This window comes from Pezoporus wallicus, unplaced genomic scaffold, assembly GCF_028554395.1.
Source record: "Pezoporus wallicus isolate ANWC-B61680 ecotype Strahan unplaced genomic scaffold, APGP_CSIRO_Pwel_v1 contig_4722, whole genome shotgun sequence".
NCBI lineage: Eukaryota > Metazoa > Chordata > Aves > Psittaciformes > Psittacidae > Pezoporus > Pezoporus wallicus.
In genome coordinates this window covers 4,405,553-4,423,770 of record NW_026641840.1, presented here as the reverse complement: position 1 = coordinate 4,423,770, position 18,218 = coordinate 4,405,553, and the positions used below count along the sequence as shown (strand labels likewise).

General features: G+C 36.2%; 1 protein-coding gene across 11 annotated transcripts in view; it reads left to right on the top strand.

Annotated features, from left to right (window-relative positions):
* USP15 (ubiquitin specific peptidase 15) overlaps positions 1-18,218 on the top strand; it is a 59,767-nt gene that overhangs the window by 3,988 nt on the left and 37,561 nt on the right. For all 11 annotated transcript variants that reach the window (XR_008974417.1, XR_008974420.1, XR_008974418.1 and 8 more), the window contains exons 2-3: positions 12,327-12,454; positions 15,587-15,717. Coding sequence is in view for 3 of the 11 variants with exons in the window: in XM_057425580.1 (XP_057281563.1) it covers positions 12,327-12,454; positions 15,587-15,717 (259 nt within the window). In the remaining 8 variants the exon portion in view is untranslated. The remainder of the gene's footprint in view (positions 1-12,326; positions 12,455-15,586; positions 15,718-18,218) is intronic.

The following is an 18,218-nucleotide window of genomic DNA, read 5'->3' as shown; positions in this document are numbered from 1 at the left end:
TTGCCTTCCAGAGTAGAGCTTTAAGGGCCTTTGTTTTGGTGGAATGTTGAGTCTTGTGCTGGAATTACTTACACAAGAAGATGTCTTCTAAGATAAGGATTTTTAGCTGAGCAGATAAAGATTTAAGACACTATGTAAACTGAAGCTAGTCAGGATTAGACCAGAAGGAAGATGTTGATTTCCAGCCCTGCTAGCCAACGAATTTTGGTGCCAGTCATCACTTTACAGAGTGGTGATTCTTAATCTGTTCTTGATTTCTAAGACCTGCAAATAGTGAAAACTACTGGAGTATAGTATTTTGGGTTCATTCAGGCATGTCTCCGGTACACATCTCTTCTGGTGAGTCCAGAGGGAGTACCATTGTTATCCATAGCTTGCATCTTTTGGAAGGTGAAGAAGATACTATTTTTTTTTTTCCTTTTTGCATTGTGGGAATTTTCTTGGCTTTTTAATTGTAAAACTCAGTCACTGAAGAAAATAAGGGAAAAATTTAAGTGGAGTAAAAATTCTTCCTGGTGAATGACTGGTAGATTCAAAATGTTCAACCTTAAAGGGTTTCCCCTCCAGGAGTGTATTTAAAGAATTGTCCCAGCAAAAATATAGAAGCATTTTAATTCTGGTTGCAATGAAAACTCATGAATCTTGATGGACAGGCTTATGTAGCCCTACCTAAAAACCCTGCAGTGCCCGTCATTGATGATAACCTTGATGATGAAGTGTGTAACTTTAATAGCATTTTACGCTGTGGTCTTCTCAGTGTTTTCCGCATTTAATCACTCATCATTGTCCTGTACATGAACAGAATCTAGGCTGAACATTAATAGAATATTTTGCTTGATTTCACTGAGACCTTATTGAGATGTTATGGGCCTGTATCTCAGTAACATTTGGAATAATATCCTAAACTGTTCTGATGGCTTCATATGAGAAACAAGGAACACCACATCAGTGTTCCAGGGATAGACTTGAAACTTGGCTGCTTTTTCTTTTAAGTGAGGTTGAATTTACTGATTTTTGTCTTTAGGATTTTGTGGTTGAAGTTTTGCGTTAGATTAGTCTCATTGCATGTGCAGTGGTGCAGCATTTCACCAGCAGCTTATGAAGATATAGAAAATGGTCCGTTTAAAATTCTTCTGGGAAAATGCAAGGGAACTGTGTAGGTGCAGTTTTCGTCTGTTAATTGATTGGGCAGGGTGAGCGCATGTTAAACTCAAAATCAAGTTTGTGTCAGGCTTTTTGCCTGGAAATTGGAAGTCAAACATTGATTTAGGGGTTAGATTATTTTTTAATGAAAAGTCTATTTAAATGGAAAATTTGTAAGTTTAATACAAATTACTTACATGGTTATTAATGTAATGCTCATACTGAAATTTTAACTTTAAAATGAAGTCCATTAATTTTGGCTTAATCAGGCTTTTTGGTCAGCCTCTTGATGTGTGTGAAGTGCTGCTTAGGCTATTGCAGCACACTGTAGGAGCTGAGCATGGGGAGCTGTAGGGAAAATTTGACTGAGTAGTTGATTTAAAATAATCTCAGTGCATTTAGTGGAACAGAGGATTCATTTCTGAAGTGGAATGTGAAATATTTACACTGAGATTTCTTAAAAACGGGAGCTAAGTGATAATTTTTTTTCTGTCTGTCCCATGGATCTTTTTCTTGTGGATTTACCTACATTTTTAATAAAATGTTTTGGTTTGTATGTGTTAGAGCAGAATAATCATCATTATCTTAAAGTTTCAAGAACTTGTTAATTCTGAAAGAAAGTAGAATTTTGAAGACATCTATTAATCATGAGTGTACTTAATTAAGTAATTTTGGCTAGTAGAAAAACAGGTACAAACCCATTTTCACCTTTCTTAGTTTTATAGTTGCAGCTGTGCAAGAACAGAAGTGGGATGCTGTGCCTTTAAACAGGAGTCCTAATTTGCTTTCAGCAACACAGTTGTTCCACTTTGTCCTCAGTATTGCTTCATCTGTACTCATTCACAGTATCCTCACTTACCTCTCTGGACAGTTTGCACAGTTTTTGGTGTTAAATAGCTTGTGTTCAGAAGATACAATGTCCCAGTAGTACACAGTGAAGGAGTGTGTGTCTGTGAAGTGCTTTTACTGCATATTGAAGTTAAGTGTTTTGATTTTGAAGTGGAAGGGCTGACCTATCAGTCAGTATAAGTAAATCTAGGTTACATATTGTTTAATTCAGTCTGTATGTAACTGAAGGAGTGAATTCAGAATGCTTTTGACAGCAGTGGGAAATACCAAGATCACAGTCATACCCTTCAAATATTTTTCTATCAACCTGGATGTTAAGGTAAAGAATGAGTGTCATTATACTTCTGTGATGCTGATTGTGTGTTAATAAGGTTTATTAAATCAAAACGTACAGTATTGCATGAGAAAGTTACAGACCATAAGGGAATTTTAGAAATCAGTTGGCAACCTTTCTGCTAGTATTATTATTTTCTTTTGTTGAGTGAATGCTCATACTTGGTTGTGCAGCTGCAGAATTTTAAAACTTGTGTAAATTGATTATTGATTTTTGTTATTTGTTGGATTTTTAGGAAATGAAGGTGCATTTACAAGTATTGTAATAGCTTATGCTTTTGTTTTTGTAAATTAGTGTTCATAGGGTATAAGTAATGCCATTTTGAGCTGCTCTAAGTCTCTATATTTGATCATTCATAAGGAGACAGTCTTTTTTTTTTTTTTGTAATTTTGACTGATCCAATTGTGTTGGGTTTGTGTGGCAAGGTTTGGTAGTGGAGGGGCTACAGGGATGGCTTCTGTGAGAAGCTTCTAGAAGCTTCTACTGTGTTTGGTAGAGCCAAAGCCAGTTGGCTCCAATATCAACCCATTGCAGTCGAAGTCCATTAGCAGCACTGGTAGTGGCTCTGGGATAACATATTTAAGAAACAGAAAGGAAAACTGCACAACAGCAGCAGCAGTCAGAGGAGACAAGTGAGAATATATGAAAGAAACAACTGTGCAGGCAGAAGGTCAGTGAAGAAGGAGGGAGTACGTGGTCCGGATGGTGAAGCAAGAGATTCCCCTGCAGACCATAGTGAGCCAAGCTGTGGCCCTGTGAAGAGAGGAGCCCATGCTGGAGCAGGCTTGCTGGCAGGACTTGTGACCCTGCGGGGGACCTACACTGGAGGATATTCCTGAAGGACTTCACCCTGTGGAAGGGATTCATGCTGGAGCAGTTCATGAAGAACTGCAGCCTGTGGGAGGGACTTGCATTGGAAAAGTTCACGGAGGACTATCTCCTGTGGGAGGAACCCCACACTGGAGCAGGGGAAGAATGTCTGGAAGAAGGAGTAGCAGAGACCAGTGTGCAATGAACTGACCACAACCACCATTTCTTGTACCCCTGAGCCACTTGAGGGAAAGGAGGTAGAAATTTTAGGAGTAAAGTTAGGTCTGGGAAGAAGGAAGGTGAGGAAGGGGGTGTTTTTAGATTTGGTTTTATTTCTCATTACCCTTCTCTGTTGGTAATAAACTAATTTCCCCAAGTTGAGTCTGTTTTGCCCATGACAGTAATTGGTGAGTGATTTCTCCCTGTCCTTATCTCAACCCACAAGCTTTTCCTTGTATTTTGTCTCCCCTGACCAGTTGAGGAGGGGAGTGATAGAGTGGCTTTGGTGGGCACTTGGCATCCAGGCAGAAGTACTCTCTAAATTGTAGATTATATTGGAGAAACTCTTAAGTCCAGTAATTGACAAGAACACAACCAGGAACTAGATTAATGGTCCTTAATCACAGAGATGAGCAGTCTTGTGTAAATACCAGAAATAAACATCATTTCATCCCATTTCAGTGGGACCCAAAGAATAAGCAGTGAGCTGTTTTCTCCATGTTGTTGTTTGCAGGGGCTATATGAGGTAGCATGTCTGCAAAGGTAGTGTAGACCTTCGCTATACTAGCTCTTCTTGTGCTCTGGAGGGATGTGAGGTTTTCATGGAATCAAACTTATCTCAAGTTGGAAGGGAACCATAAGGATTATTGAGGCCAACTTCCTGCTCCTGGCAGGACTACTTAAAGTAATCAGTATGACTTAAGTGTCATCCAGATGTTCCTTGAACTCTGACAGACTTGGTACTGTGACCACTTCCCCAAGGAGTCTCTTCCAATGACTGACCACCCGCCCAGTGAAGAACTTTTCCTGATGTCCATTTTGAACTTCCCCTGGTGCAGCTTCATTCCATTTCCTCTTGTTTTATTCCACATCTGGCATTTCAGGGGACTTGAGAGCATAAGTCTCCTTTGTATATTATAAATCTGCTTCAGATAGGTAAGGAGCATTTTACAGATGAGAGCACATAGATCTTATGAAGCAATCTGAAGCTCCACTCAGAAGTGAAGGCATAGTACTGAAGTAGGCCAGACAAACAGAGAACATATTCATGAACATGTTCTACAGTTTTTTGATTCTACTTGCTCAAATAAAATTTAGATCTCTTTAAGTGTATGTAATACAACTAAGAGAAAACTCATAAAAGTAACTAGACTGTGCAAATATTTCCAATAATATTAGTAGCTATAATACCATATTTGCGTGTAATTTTCAGCAAATCCTGCATGAATATTTTTCTTACTTTGGGTAGAAGTTTGGGCTATTCCAAAATTTATGCTTTTCTGTTATCAGCTTGGTGGCTCTATGTGAGAAAAATGACTGCTACTGCTGAACCCAGGACACCTTAGTATAACCAAACTTAGGGTTTCTGTTTTCATCAAGCAGTTTGAAGTGAATGATTTATTTGAAATGCCTGTAAACATCAAGCATTTGCTGATTTAATCAGTTCACCTTGTTGTGAAGGTGTCTTAAGGTTTGCCACGCAAAACAGCTTACCTTGAAATTTGAGACAGATCTCTCCTTCAGTCTCTACTAGAACCCTCCAGGTGTGTTTTACCCCTGAAGATGGGTTGGTTATCCTGCTCATTGCTTGAGTGATGACATCTAATAGAGCAGAAGTTATGTTTCCTGCTAGAGTGGCATGTTGTTTCCATCAGAGTTAAGTAACAAACATTTCTTAACCATAGTTTTAAAAAATGGATAGGGCATGTTTTTTAAGGTGTCCTGGGGTAGCCTTAGTCAGGTCCACAGTTGAAAAAACTCCTGTAACATTACACTGTTTCCTGCATTAGGTAATTGTAACAAAAATAAAAGCAAAACATTACACCAAGTTCAGTGTATAGATATTTTCTGTCTCTGTTTTACTAATACACAATGTGCTATTTTTGTATCCAGGGCAACATATATTCGGTGAAGCATATCTGGTCTCAAGTGCGTGTGCCAAGTTTTTAATAATCTTCTTCTAAAAAATGATCAAATCATTACTTAAGAAATGAGGTTTTAGCAGATGTACTTCCATTTACTTGAGGTATGTCTTGTCGCCTTAAATTACTGAATGTGCCCTGTAGGTAATACTTAGTTTTCAGGTGGTTGATTGTACCATGGCCATTATAACTTGTATCATGGATACTTTTACATCAATGTTACAATAAGTTGCCTTGTTACAGTTTGCCTCCTCTGTTTTGTGTAGATGGGTAGTCTTGTTGATCATGGTGAGAATGCTATACTGGATGTGCGTGTAGGATCAAAAGCTATAGTCTTATGAATTTCAGATTTTTACTTTTCCCCTTAATGCAAAGAAGTCTGTATTTTAGCTATGTAAGTGCTTTAGCAGGTTGATCCCCTAAAGTGAGTAGGGTGTAATTGCATTAATTTTTTTTTTCAGCATAATCTTTAACATAATATATCCTTGCATAAACATGAGGGAACTGTATGGCATTTGAATGTAGGTTTTAAGTTTCCCTAATCTCATTGGAAAAGTAGTATTTCATCTATTGATTAAGAAAAGTTTACAGCTGCTGTGACTGTAGTCCACAGGAACTCAAAATAATGTCTCTCACCTGTATCAGGTTTCTATTGAAGTAAAAATAGCATAATTCTCATTAAAATGCCTAATATGTATAAAATATATATACATGTGCATATATATGCACATACATACATATAGCCAGTGTAAGAAATCACAACTACAGTGTCTGCTAACATTTTTCAGAATCTGTAATTTTTTTCCCATCTATATAAATTCAGTAAATCCTTCTTTTGCATGTAATGCATTTACCTCAACACTGTAGGAGCTCGTCTACTGAGTTTGTCCTCAACAGTATCTGTCCAAGAATAAAGATTCCTTAATTCTGTAAACGGAGAAGTCTAAACAATGTTGGTAGGTCCTGAGTCAGTTAAAAGCAGTTATCTCTAAATGAAACATAAGTTTGTTACTGGACTTACGTAAGTCCTGCTTAGCTTTGTTTATGAAGGATATTAGAGCTGAGTACTGGGATAGTGAGCAAGGCAGTACTTTCTATAAGCTATAATCTGTGGTTAGCAGGTATTTCAGTAGGCTCTAGTAAGATGTATAGTGCTATATCAAATCTATACTATTTTTGTTTCAATTTGATTATTAGAGTGTGATATGGTCTGTAAAACATCCTGGGAACTGGCAGTGGCCTGTTTGCTCCTTAACCTAATAAATTGATCTTCCTTGTTCACTCTATGAAAAAATTAATACAGGGATAGATATGTACTGCTTCATATTACAGACAATATTAACCAAAGCATTAAGCTTTGCCCTAAAGTACACATAGATTTTATGATCCTTCCTTTTCAGTCTTCTCAATAATCTTCAGTAGACCGCATCTTACAGAAAATACATGTAGGCTGTTGTTTGTCTGAAAGAAATCCATTTTAATTATGCTTTACAGATATTAACTTTAAATAGTTTATATAGATTTAAACTTAGAGTTGCAGAATTCAGTCTTAGAATAGTGTTTTGCACCCACTTAGCTGCTTCTTTTGTTGTTTCTTGCAGGTTTGTCCATATGTCCAAAATGCTTCAGTCTAACAAAGTACTTCAAATTTAAGCAAAGTACTACTGAATTTAAGTAAGAAAACAGGAAAGGTCAAATTTTTCATGGTCATGCATTCTCCATTTTGCTTTTCTCCATTGTACTACTAGATAGACTTTGCTCTGAGAATGTCAAATCTCATGTAAATTTTTTGACGATTCAGTTTGCCTTCAGCATTTTCCTTCCATGGCAGGAACCATTTGCCTATGTTTAGTTCTTACCATGCTTACATTCTTGCATGACTTGTGGCCTTTCAACTTTTTAGGCTAGAAATACTAATCTCTTTTTTGAGTGTGTAAGTACAGATTCCTAAATTTGAAGGGAAGTGATGTAAGTTTTTCAAGTTTGTGTTGGGAAACAGAAATGTTACAACATTTCAGTTAAAGAGAACTGTAACGACACATGCAAAGCAAAATTCGGTTGGTGGCAAAAGGAATTATATGTGGAGTAATAAAATGGATGAAGTGTTGGAATAGGTAATTTAAAACCTAGAGCAATGGACCCCAAGCTTTCTTGTACTGTTAAGTCCAATTATCAAAATTTTCTTTAATCACTGTGTTACTGGTGTATGATCAGATATTTAACACAAAGGATTCGAAAAGTAGTATATTTCTAGAGGAACAGCACTTTGTTAAGCATTAATTAAAACAATGGGCAGTTTGCCTATATGATTATTTCCCCTCTGTGTAAAATTACAGCTTTTCTTCTTTAATATTAATCGTTCATTCAAATTCAGATCAAGAAAGTGGAGGCCATAGGATAGAGTAGGGGACAGAGCTGGCAAATCTGGTGGTAGGATGGATACCTGAGCGTGACTGCATTCATAAGCACAGAATTATCGCTATTACGGAATAGTGATGGATGGCCTCAGCAGAAGAGAAAGGTGAGAATGCTGTCCTGCATGAGTATGTTCATAAGGCTGAAAACTTAGTGTATAAAGCAAAGGGCAAGCGTATGTCAGATTAATCAAATTCTATATACTTTTTTCCATTTGTTAAAGAAAAATTAGTCAAATACTAATAGGCCATTGTAAAAGGAATTGGGATTTGTATGGGCAGAGTAAAAGAATGGATTTTTGGAAATGTGGGAAGAAGTGCTCCTACTTGTACTTTAAAAAGAAAAAAGACACAATACCAATGATTGAATTACAGTAAGATCAGGCTTCTTCTGGCAAACTCAGGGTAAAGAAAAAATTATATTTAATATCAGACCTATATCAATTGTATATGCACTGTGTAGAATAAAGTCACCCTATTTAATGGTCATACCAGTTCAAACTTCCATGGTAGTCTAGTGTCTGTTCTTCTCTTCCAGGAAACAGAAAATAGCACTCATTTAACTGCAAAAGTTAGTTATTGTTTGGCGAGAAAATATTTGTAGAGATCTCTTGTCTCTTACTGAATTTTCAAGTGGACTATCTTTGTGTTTTTTCACTGAATTCTTAAATTCTTGCTTGTGGTCTTTAAATAGGCTAAATTCCTTATTGCAAGCTTCTGTCTGCTGTATTCTCTCCCCAGCCCCCTCACATTTCTGGGTAATAGATGAAGATGGCGTACCTTGGGCATGAGTTGGACATAGAATCTGTTAGAGAAAAGACTTTTAAACCGTTCTGCATTCCCTGCTGAGTCTGTACATCCAAAAGCATTCTTGCCTTCATTGAACCAGATTGTATCTGAAGGCATCTGCATCTGAATATTGACTGTAGATGTTATTTCTGTAAGATATAAACCTAATTTAAGTTTTTTCTCTCCTATTGCAATATTGCTTAGGGGAGGACTTTATGAGAGTAAAAATAGAATTGAAAGCATCTAGTAGCAACCATACCAAATATTTTAAAGCATAGTGTGGAGCTCTCATAACGTTACTTCACTTTATGTATTGCGTGAGGGCAAACATTGTGTTTTGAAGAGACTTTGCAAGTCTTAAAGTTTGTATCTTTGCTTTTGTCTGTTTTGTTTTTTGTTTTTTTTTTTAATACTTGTTTTAAACAAATGATAATGCCAAATTTTAAATTACTTGTAGATTGTAACATTATATGTCTGTTTTCACAAACTGGTCATTTGTGGCAGTCGAAGTTGTTTGTGATTTGATTTCACAACAGTTTAAGGTTTATGGTTTCATAGGTTTTGCTGCAGTGCTCATCTGCTACTGAGTTAGGAGAACCTGAAAAGTTAAGTTCAGAAAGGGCTTTTAAGTAAAACAGTAAAGCTTTACTTAGATACTTTCTTGTGTTCCAAAATGAGGTTTTCTGTACACAAAGATCTGAATTATTTTGAGAAGCTCACTGCTTTGTTAGGTATTTATATCTTCACCAGACAGCAGATGATGAAAAGTGGTCAAGAAATCAGTGTATTCATAGTGAAAGAGTTTGATTTTTGAAGTGTGAAATATGTGTGAGCCTGGAACTTCCACAGATTTTAACTAGATTAATGCTGGGAAAAGGGTAAAACAAAGAAAGAATCATAGAATAGTTTGGGTTGGAAGGGACTTTCAAAGGTCATCTAGTCCAACCCTCCTGCATTGAGCAGAGGGACATTCAGCTTCAACTAGATAAGGTTGCTCAGAACCACATCCAGCCCGGCCTTGAATGTCTTCAGGGATGGGGCAGCCATCACCTCTCTGGGCAACCCGTGCCAGTGTTTTACCACACTCATTGTAAGAAATGTATTCCTCACATCCAGCCTGAATCCTCCCTCTTTTAGTTTTAAAACCATCACCCCTCATCCTATTGCAACAGGCCCTGCTAAAAAGTCTCTCCCCTTCAAATACTGGAAGGCTGCTAGGTCTCCATCGAGCCTTCTCCAGGCTGAACAACCCCAACCCTCAACCTTTTGTCACAGGAGAGGTGCTCCATCCCTCTGGCAGTATTTGTGGCCCTCCCCTGGACCCTCTCTGACATGTCCGTATCTTTCCTGTACTGAGGACTTAATAAAGTTTAACTCAGTTTATTTTTTTCAATTGCCTGCATTTTTTATCTTTTTTTTTACTGTTTTATCCCAAATTTCACCATCTGTAATGCAGCTTAGCCTTGTCCAGTATTGTTCCCTATTACATTCTAAACATGCTCAAAACAAAACACATCACAGAATCATAGAATAGTTAGGGCTGGAAAGGACCCTAAGATCTGTGGTTCCAACCCCCCTGCCATGTGCAACGGGATTTCAAGGGAATACTGCCACATAACTGAAATATTTAGTGCCTGGCCGTGCTGCTTTAAAATGATTCAATATTGCAAAATCACAGTGATGTTAAGTATTGCATCTTTCTGAACCAGACCTTCAACCATGCTGTTTTCATTAATAATCTGGTGGGATTTCCTTAATTTAAGAAAAGTTAACATTTTTTTCAATATGGTTTTGGTTCAGAAAGCAATTTGAAGCTGTTTTCTGACTATTATGTGCTTAAAATTTCAGAAAGAAATTGTGTGTTGCAAGTTCAAGGACAAAGTTGTGTACAGAGCAATTTCAGAAGAGATAGCAACTCATAGTAGTTGATGACTCCTGAGCAGTAGTAACAGGTTGTGATAGTAGAATAGATACCAGACCAAGTGTTATACTGACATATGGATGGTAAATGTACCATGCTGCATTGGTGAGTGTCTCCAGGGTACGGTTGGCATTGGTGAATGAAGGAGAAATTTGGTTGAGACATAGCTCTGCCTTTACTATTTGTTTGCTTAAGGTAGTTACAAGCGAAGACTAGAAGTAATTTGTTCACAGACTCATTATTACTGTTGATGTAAATGTATTTTGAATCAAGACTGTTTGCCATGTGAATTAGGATGCCATTGTCATAGATGTTGTAAAGTTGTGTTTGAGACCTTAGTGTTTGATGGTTTTGAAGCAATGTAGGGGAACTAAGCCTATGGTGATCTTCTAATGCCTTCTTCCGCTTAAATTTCCAAAGGACTTTTGCCTACAGATTCACACACATACATGAGTATATTGTGTAGAAACTGAAATATTGGGACTTACTGAGAAGAAAATCTGATAAATTGACTATGAAGATTCACTGAGTACTTCTTAGTAGTAACTCCTTCTTTACCAAAGATTTGCTAGGAGTACTTCTGGAGGCTTACTCCAGGCTTGATCTGTGTGTGTAAGAAAGAAAAACTTGAGAAGAAGAAATAAGTCAAAACTTAAATATCTTAGGTTTTTTAATTATTACTGAGTTGCATCATTTACAAGCACAAATGTGAGTCCCCACTCATGTATATTTTTTAAACCTATTCAGTAAAATGTATACTCAGCCAATGTTTTTGTACTACTTTGGTTAGAAGAGTTGTGGGTGCTAATGGTTTTTTCTCTGTTTTACCCTGGTGTTTGTGAATAACTCCTACAGAATGATTGCCTAATAAAGCTGTATGTATTAGCAGACTAGTATTTGAATCACCAGGAAGTTTTGAGGTCTCTTAAATGTTCAGTAGCATGTTCATTGGTATGCTGCAAATAAGAGTTTAGTAATCAAGTGCTGGAGAAAAGAATGAGGATTACCTGTGATCTTTAGTTTGACCTGGTGTTTCATCCTGATAGTGATATTCTGACATGTACTAGGGTAGCAGCAGAAAGGGTTGGGCTGCACCAGACAGAAGGAGATGGATACTTCTAGGAAAGAGAAATCATGAAGGTCCTTGTGTTATTTTTATTTTTTTAAATATATAATAAAATATGAGGCTCTCTCAACAAATTTTGCATCTTAAAGATATTCTGGACAAAAAAAAATATAAAATGTAGGTATTGCTGGACTTCATAAAAACCAGACTGGCAACAGTTTGATCTGGGTAGAAATACTGTAGGGCTGAGTTTAGAGATATCCCTTTATATGGAAGTGTGAAGTTGATAATTATATGTAGGAAGAACATCTAGTACTGCCTCAAAAGCAGAGCATTTACTGTATGTGTTGATGCTGACTCAAAGGAAGAAAACCACACTTTCTGGATCTTGACAGGACATCAGAGTTCTGAAGTTTTTCTGCTTGCATACGGATGTTATAAATAAAACTCTGTCAGGAAAAAATGCTTTATTAAAAGTTATCTCTCATTTTTTTTAAAGTGCTGTCTAATTATAAACTTAACTTGAATCTCTTGAATTCACAAATTGAGAACAGAAATTAAAACTGATATTATTTCATGTTAAAAAGGGAAATTTTTTTTTAACTTAACATTCAAATTCTGATATGCTGTATTGGCAGTCTTGCAAAACTGTTCTTGCCTACTGTGAATAGGGGGTCTTTAATTGCCCACAGTTAAAGTGCATGTTGGTAGGAGATGCTGATAATGGCTAGCAAACCAGACAGAAAAACATTTGCATTTTGCAAAACTGATGAATACAGGTGTGTTCATGTGAATTAATTGGTACTGTAGGAAGTGGTAATGTGTCAGTAACTAACTCATGTGTCTTCTTCCATTTAAGGTATCTAGTGGATAGTCGCTGGTTCAAACAGTGGAAAAAATATGTTGGTTTTGACAGCTGGGACAAATACCAGATGGGAGATCAGAATGTGTACCCGGGTCCAATTGATAATTCTGGACTTCTCAAAGGTAACTGCTTCCGATTGTGTAATAAGCCAATACTAAATATTAGTGCAAATTTGTCACAGATTATTCATTGTTTGTATTTGATAGTGTAAATGAGTCTCAGTATATATAAAAGTGAAACTTTTGTTTGAGACCATGAACTGGAATAGATTTCCCTAACAAATCACAATTTCATAAATGAAATTATTGGAACTTCTTTGCAATAACAGAATATTTAATAACGTACAAAGTACTAGCTTATAATATTTTGGGATACTTTGGGAGTTGAAATTTAGTTAAGTAGACAGCCTGAGTTCACTAAGTGCGGTTTTGTTTTTCTGGGGGGGTTGTTGTTTTTTTTGGTGGTTTGTTTTTGTTTTTTTTTTTTTTAGCTTAACTAGATTGGTTGATTTAAGATAACATTTTTAAGTTGAACTCTAAAATTTCTTTTTGTAAATGAGCCCCAAGCCCGTTCTTTGAATCTGGAACATTTGAAGAAGTAGTATTATGCAGTTCAGTGATAATATAAAGTGGTATGAAACGATAGAGGATAATTTTCTAATTTTATAATCTTCTAAGTATGGTTAAACTCTGTCGCTAATATGATTATTCAGGTTGGACTGACTTTTGCTGTACTGTAGTCAGATTTGTAGACACAGGTCTTGGAATACTTTCCCGGATATTTTAATCTTTAGGTCAAATTGTATATTTAATATCCAGTATTGAAATACCATGGAGCTATTAATATTTAATCTGCAAAATCCAGTAGATACAAAATCTAGCAGATAATTGGTTTCCCTCTTTGCAGTTACAGGTAATATAATAGTACCACACAATTTGTTTGCACCTAGTAATAAAAATGTTTATAGCGTATGGAGTTTATGATGAACTCTGACTTTCTTCATTCAAAACTTCTCAACTGTAATTAATATCTCATTATTTTACAAGTTAAATGTTAAACATAATTGCCTCTTTCATAGGACTTATCATACCATATTGCACTAGTTGTCAGTGTGAGTGTGCATGTCTGACAGTGACTAGTATCACTTCAAAGAAGGCATGTATTGTCATATGCATGTTCTCTTCTGTCCATGAAATTAAAGGTCTTTTTCCTCCAGGTGAGTGGTGTGTTTTGTTTTCTGAAATGTGAGGATCTAGATATTTTGTACTTCTTGCAGTAAATCTTGCAGTGGGGCAAGCATGTTCAGGTAATCCTCTTCAGTTGCGATCAGTTGTGTTAAGAAACTTGTATCCTCACTGTGGCAGCATCAGCTTATTCTTTGTTCTGTGTCTACCAACTTAAAAAAAAAAGGGTGGGTGATTTCTAAAAGAGCAAAGTACTGTGTTAGTTGATCTCTATTGTTATATCTTGATCTGTATACATACTCAGATTATGTTTTATGTTACTGTGGATATGAAGCCTAATACATTAGGGTTAAGTTTGAGGTAATTTTAGACATTTTGCTAAAAGCTCCCGAAAACCTGTGTGCTATCATTTTGACACTGCTTATTAAATATCCCTTTCAAAACAAAGACAAGGTCAGGGTTTATGAACTTTACTTTTGGCTCATTCATTGTTCTGAAATGATGGATCTGCATTGGCAGTGGTACAATTCATCCAGCTACTGTCTGACATCTACTGTTCCTGTGTGAAGGCAGTTTTAAAATTAAGGTCATATGTGCTCAGCAAATAGTAGCTGTCTCCTTCAGCTGCAGAGCAGTAGTCCTCTATACTAGGTTTCCTATGTAGCATAAATTGAACCTTAAAACACTTCGGCTTTAATCCTGTTTTTGACATGTAGTATGCAGTAGTTACTCTCATGCTGTCCTCCTTAAGTGTTAAGCCTGAAAATCTGCTTCTGATTTAAAGAATGAAATAGGCATGCTTTCTCAGATATTCTGCAGTGTAATGGAGTGATAAGGAAAACTACTAAGTCCAAGAAATACTGATTCCAGGAAATGGAATTAGTATGTTGTGTCTGTATAACTTAAATGCTGCTCCCTTATTTCCAGAACGTTGGGATGAATTGGGAGCAGTGAAAAGTAACGGGTAGAGATTTTCAGTTAATCTCAACTGCATCTGCAAAAAAAGTTGTTAAATATAGTAGAATGCAGACATGCCATCTTCAAAAGAAGAGATACATAGTCAACTTTATATTAGCAAAGCAAGCACAAGCAAGTAGTTAAAATAGCTGTTTGTTCAACAGTGTTGAATATGAGGGAATGAGTCATGGTACTTTGATGGAATAAAGGTCTGAAAAAAACTATGCTAGGAGAAATGTTGGGGGTTTAGAAGGATCTAATGGAATCCAGATTAGATCTCACTATAAACTGTAGCAGTGTCGGATCAGTGCAGAAATACAGCATAAACCGGTTAGAGTTGCCTGAAGACGTATTTGTGAACTTTTCCCCATGTTTTGCTTCTGGTTTTAATGTGTACTTGCTGGCCTGTTGCTGGGTACTTCCAAATACTAAGGCAACTGCCCTAATTGTCTGAGGCTAACAGTGGCTCAGATCTGGAATTATATTTTACACATACAGAGTAGTTGCTATCTTACTGCTGTAATAAGGGTTGAATGAAAACTAAAAGCTTGCTATTTAACAGGTTACCGAGTTGTACTTCTTTCAAATGCTGCATCTTGCTGTCCCCATGAAGAATTTTATAACGACTGTGTTTCCAGAGCATGTAGGATCCTTTAAGTAGGAGGGATTGTACCATGTTATTTTCCTAGCCTGATATGGAATGAATGACTTCAAACTTTGTCTTTGATCTACTGTAACTACCCATTTCTGCATTTTCAGTGAAGGGTGCAACTGTAGCATGAAATGGAAGTATCCATGGTGATGTGGGACTATGTGTGAAGTGGGTGGAGAAATGGTTTGGTTTCTCTAAGGCTATAATGGTGTGCAATAACAAGTTAGGCACTTAGCATGAGGATATGGAGTTGTCACTTCGATTCCTGAGTGTAGGAATACTACCTATAACAGGTGTGCTATGCAGGAAGTGAGTAGTTTGCCTAGTTTCAGAAGACTTTTGCTTTGAATACCATAATACTGGTAATATAGCTGACTCAGAAAATACATCTGTTTAATGTATGATACATTAAAAATGCAACAGAATTACAGTATGCAAGTAAAAATATCTTTCTCTTTTAGATGGTGATTCTCAGTCTCTCAAGGAACATCTCATTGATGAGCTGGACTACATCCTTCTGCCAACTGAAGGCTGGAATAGGCTAGTTAGCTGGTACACCCTGATGGAAGGTCAAGAGCCTATAGCACGCAAGGTACTCTTAAATAACCTACTGGGCTGAACATGATTTGGATTAAGTCTTGTAAATATGCAGGTGTTGCACATGAATTTATTAGAAGATTGTAAGTCCTGGTGTATGATAATCATATAGACAACTCCTGCTTTAGTTGCTTATAGATACCTAGTTTTTGTTAGTATTGAGAAACAAGGATCAAAAGGATATAACTTTTTTTCCTCTGGAAGTAAATCCTCTAATATTTCAAGAACTTGCATTAGGAGCTTGAAAGTCTATTAGTGCAAATGATTTTGTGGTTAGGTATAAAACCCTAAAACTGTATTGACTATATTAATGAAGAGCATAGCTCTAATGATGTTAACTCTGGCAGAGTAATTGGTAGTTCTTGTTCTGGTAAGCAGAGTCTTCTGTGCTCAACAGATTGCTAAGGGGATTTTTTCCTTAAGTAAAAAGCTTACCTCAGCACAGGTAGCAGTCCATGGTATGGTGGATACTGTGACCCTCCATTAGTATGATATACTTAAAAATTAACATTTTTATGTTAATTTTTTTTTGCTCCAGGACATACCATCCTTCTTATTAAGGTGATGTGGCATTTTACCAGTTTATTGATCATACAGTCTTTTTTTGCTAGTATTATTTCTTAAGATTTTCAGGCTAGGGACTACAGTTACGACCTCACTGTAGTGAATTGTATAAGTTTTAAAATACATTTTGCTATGTTTGCAACTTCCAAATTTACCATTAGAACACTTGTGGGTTTTTTTGGGTTTTGTTTTGTTGTTTTTTTTTTTAATTCCTGAAGAACTGCTGAAGTAATATTATGATTAGAATTTAGTTTGATATGACTTCTGGCGTAATGTAACTTTTTATTCTGTGGCATGATTATGGTCTAGCTGCATGCATGCTGGCCTATTACTTGAAGTCCGTTGTTTTCAAACAGATGACAGATTTAGCTATAGAAGAAATTTTCTGTCTTCAGGATTCATTTGGGCAACAATGGAAGTAGCTTTTAACATTCTTTTTAACACAATAAAAGAGGGAATTTTTTGTTGTTGGTTTGTTTTTGTTTTTTTGTTTTTTTGTTTAAGAGATATCCCTGGAATGTCTCTTTCTCTAGTTCTGTTAAGGGCTGAAATCTATTAAAATAGCTTTGCTTCTTTAAAGATACATCAACTTGTTAGTGTTTTTTCTGAAGAGGGATTTCAGCAAACTGAATGCTCTTCCCTCATCATGGTGAAGTAAAACTTCTGTCATTTTTTCACTTTGGGGGTGAAATATAGGGAGAGAGAAGGGAAATTACAGTAAAGTTGCCTTCTATGTGGAAAGAACTAACTGGAAGAACACCTGGAGTGTAACGAGTGGCCATGTAAACTGTCATGGCTTCATTGTTTTCTACCAATATGAACAGTAGCTCTCAGAGTTGCGTATTCCAGTTCAGAATTTTTCTTTCTGGTACTTTTGTCGTTTGTCCATGAATCTTTCTCCTGTCTGTGTTAGTGTTTTTTCACAGAGGTGGCATGACACTTTTTTTCCATTCCTTTGGTTACACCAACTTTTTTTGAAAGTTAGATCCAAATTTTAAATTGATTTATTGTTTTACTTGACCCATGTCAAATGACATCACAACTTTATGAAACAGAATGTGGCAATACTACCGCTAGAGTGTCAGTTTTATTCTCAGAGATGCCTTAGCCATACTGCGCAGTTTTGTTGACAGCAACTGTTTTGTTGTTACTGTACCAGGTGGAAACCCTACTAAGCTGCTCAAGTGAAGATGCATTTTTATTTAAATATCATGGTTGGCAGTCATTAAAGCTAAAGCAAACAACTGAGCAGCAATGAAATAATTCACTGATACATTTCATTTTCCTATGGCACATGCATACGAGTTATATTTGTACAGATCTCTCCTAGCAATTAGCTGGTGGCTTTTTTTTTATTACCGTATTTGTCAGATGTATCACATATCAGGGCAATGGTTATTTTTGGAACAGTCTACATGACTAAGTACTGCAGTTACACTTTGGAAGATCAAAGGGAAAAACATTTAAGAGGTGACCCTGAATATTTTCTTCTACATTTTACTTTTATTAAAAAAAAAAACAAAAACAAAACCCTTATACTTAACTATTTTTTAATGGGTTACAAAAAAGAACATAAAACCCTGTAATGAGTAGGTGAAATTTCAAATTAATGTATTATCAGAATGTAAGTGAAATATTTGTAGGTTTTATTTAAAAATGTGATATCCTGATTTTATTAGCTTGTATTGTTTTTATGTGTATTCTTTAACTATGAAAACTAGTTGTTGTTTTGAGCAAGTGGCATGCAACAAATATATTTTGAAATAAAAATAACTTTTGGTGGGTTTTATCTTTTGAGTATCTTATCTTTTGGGTAAGCATGCATATTTGTGATTCCCACTGTTCTTAAAACATTGAAAGTCATGGTGGTGGTGTTATACACAGGTAAGACAACATAATCATGCAAAAAAATTACTTTTTAGTTTGCTGTAT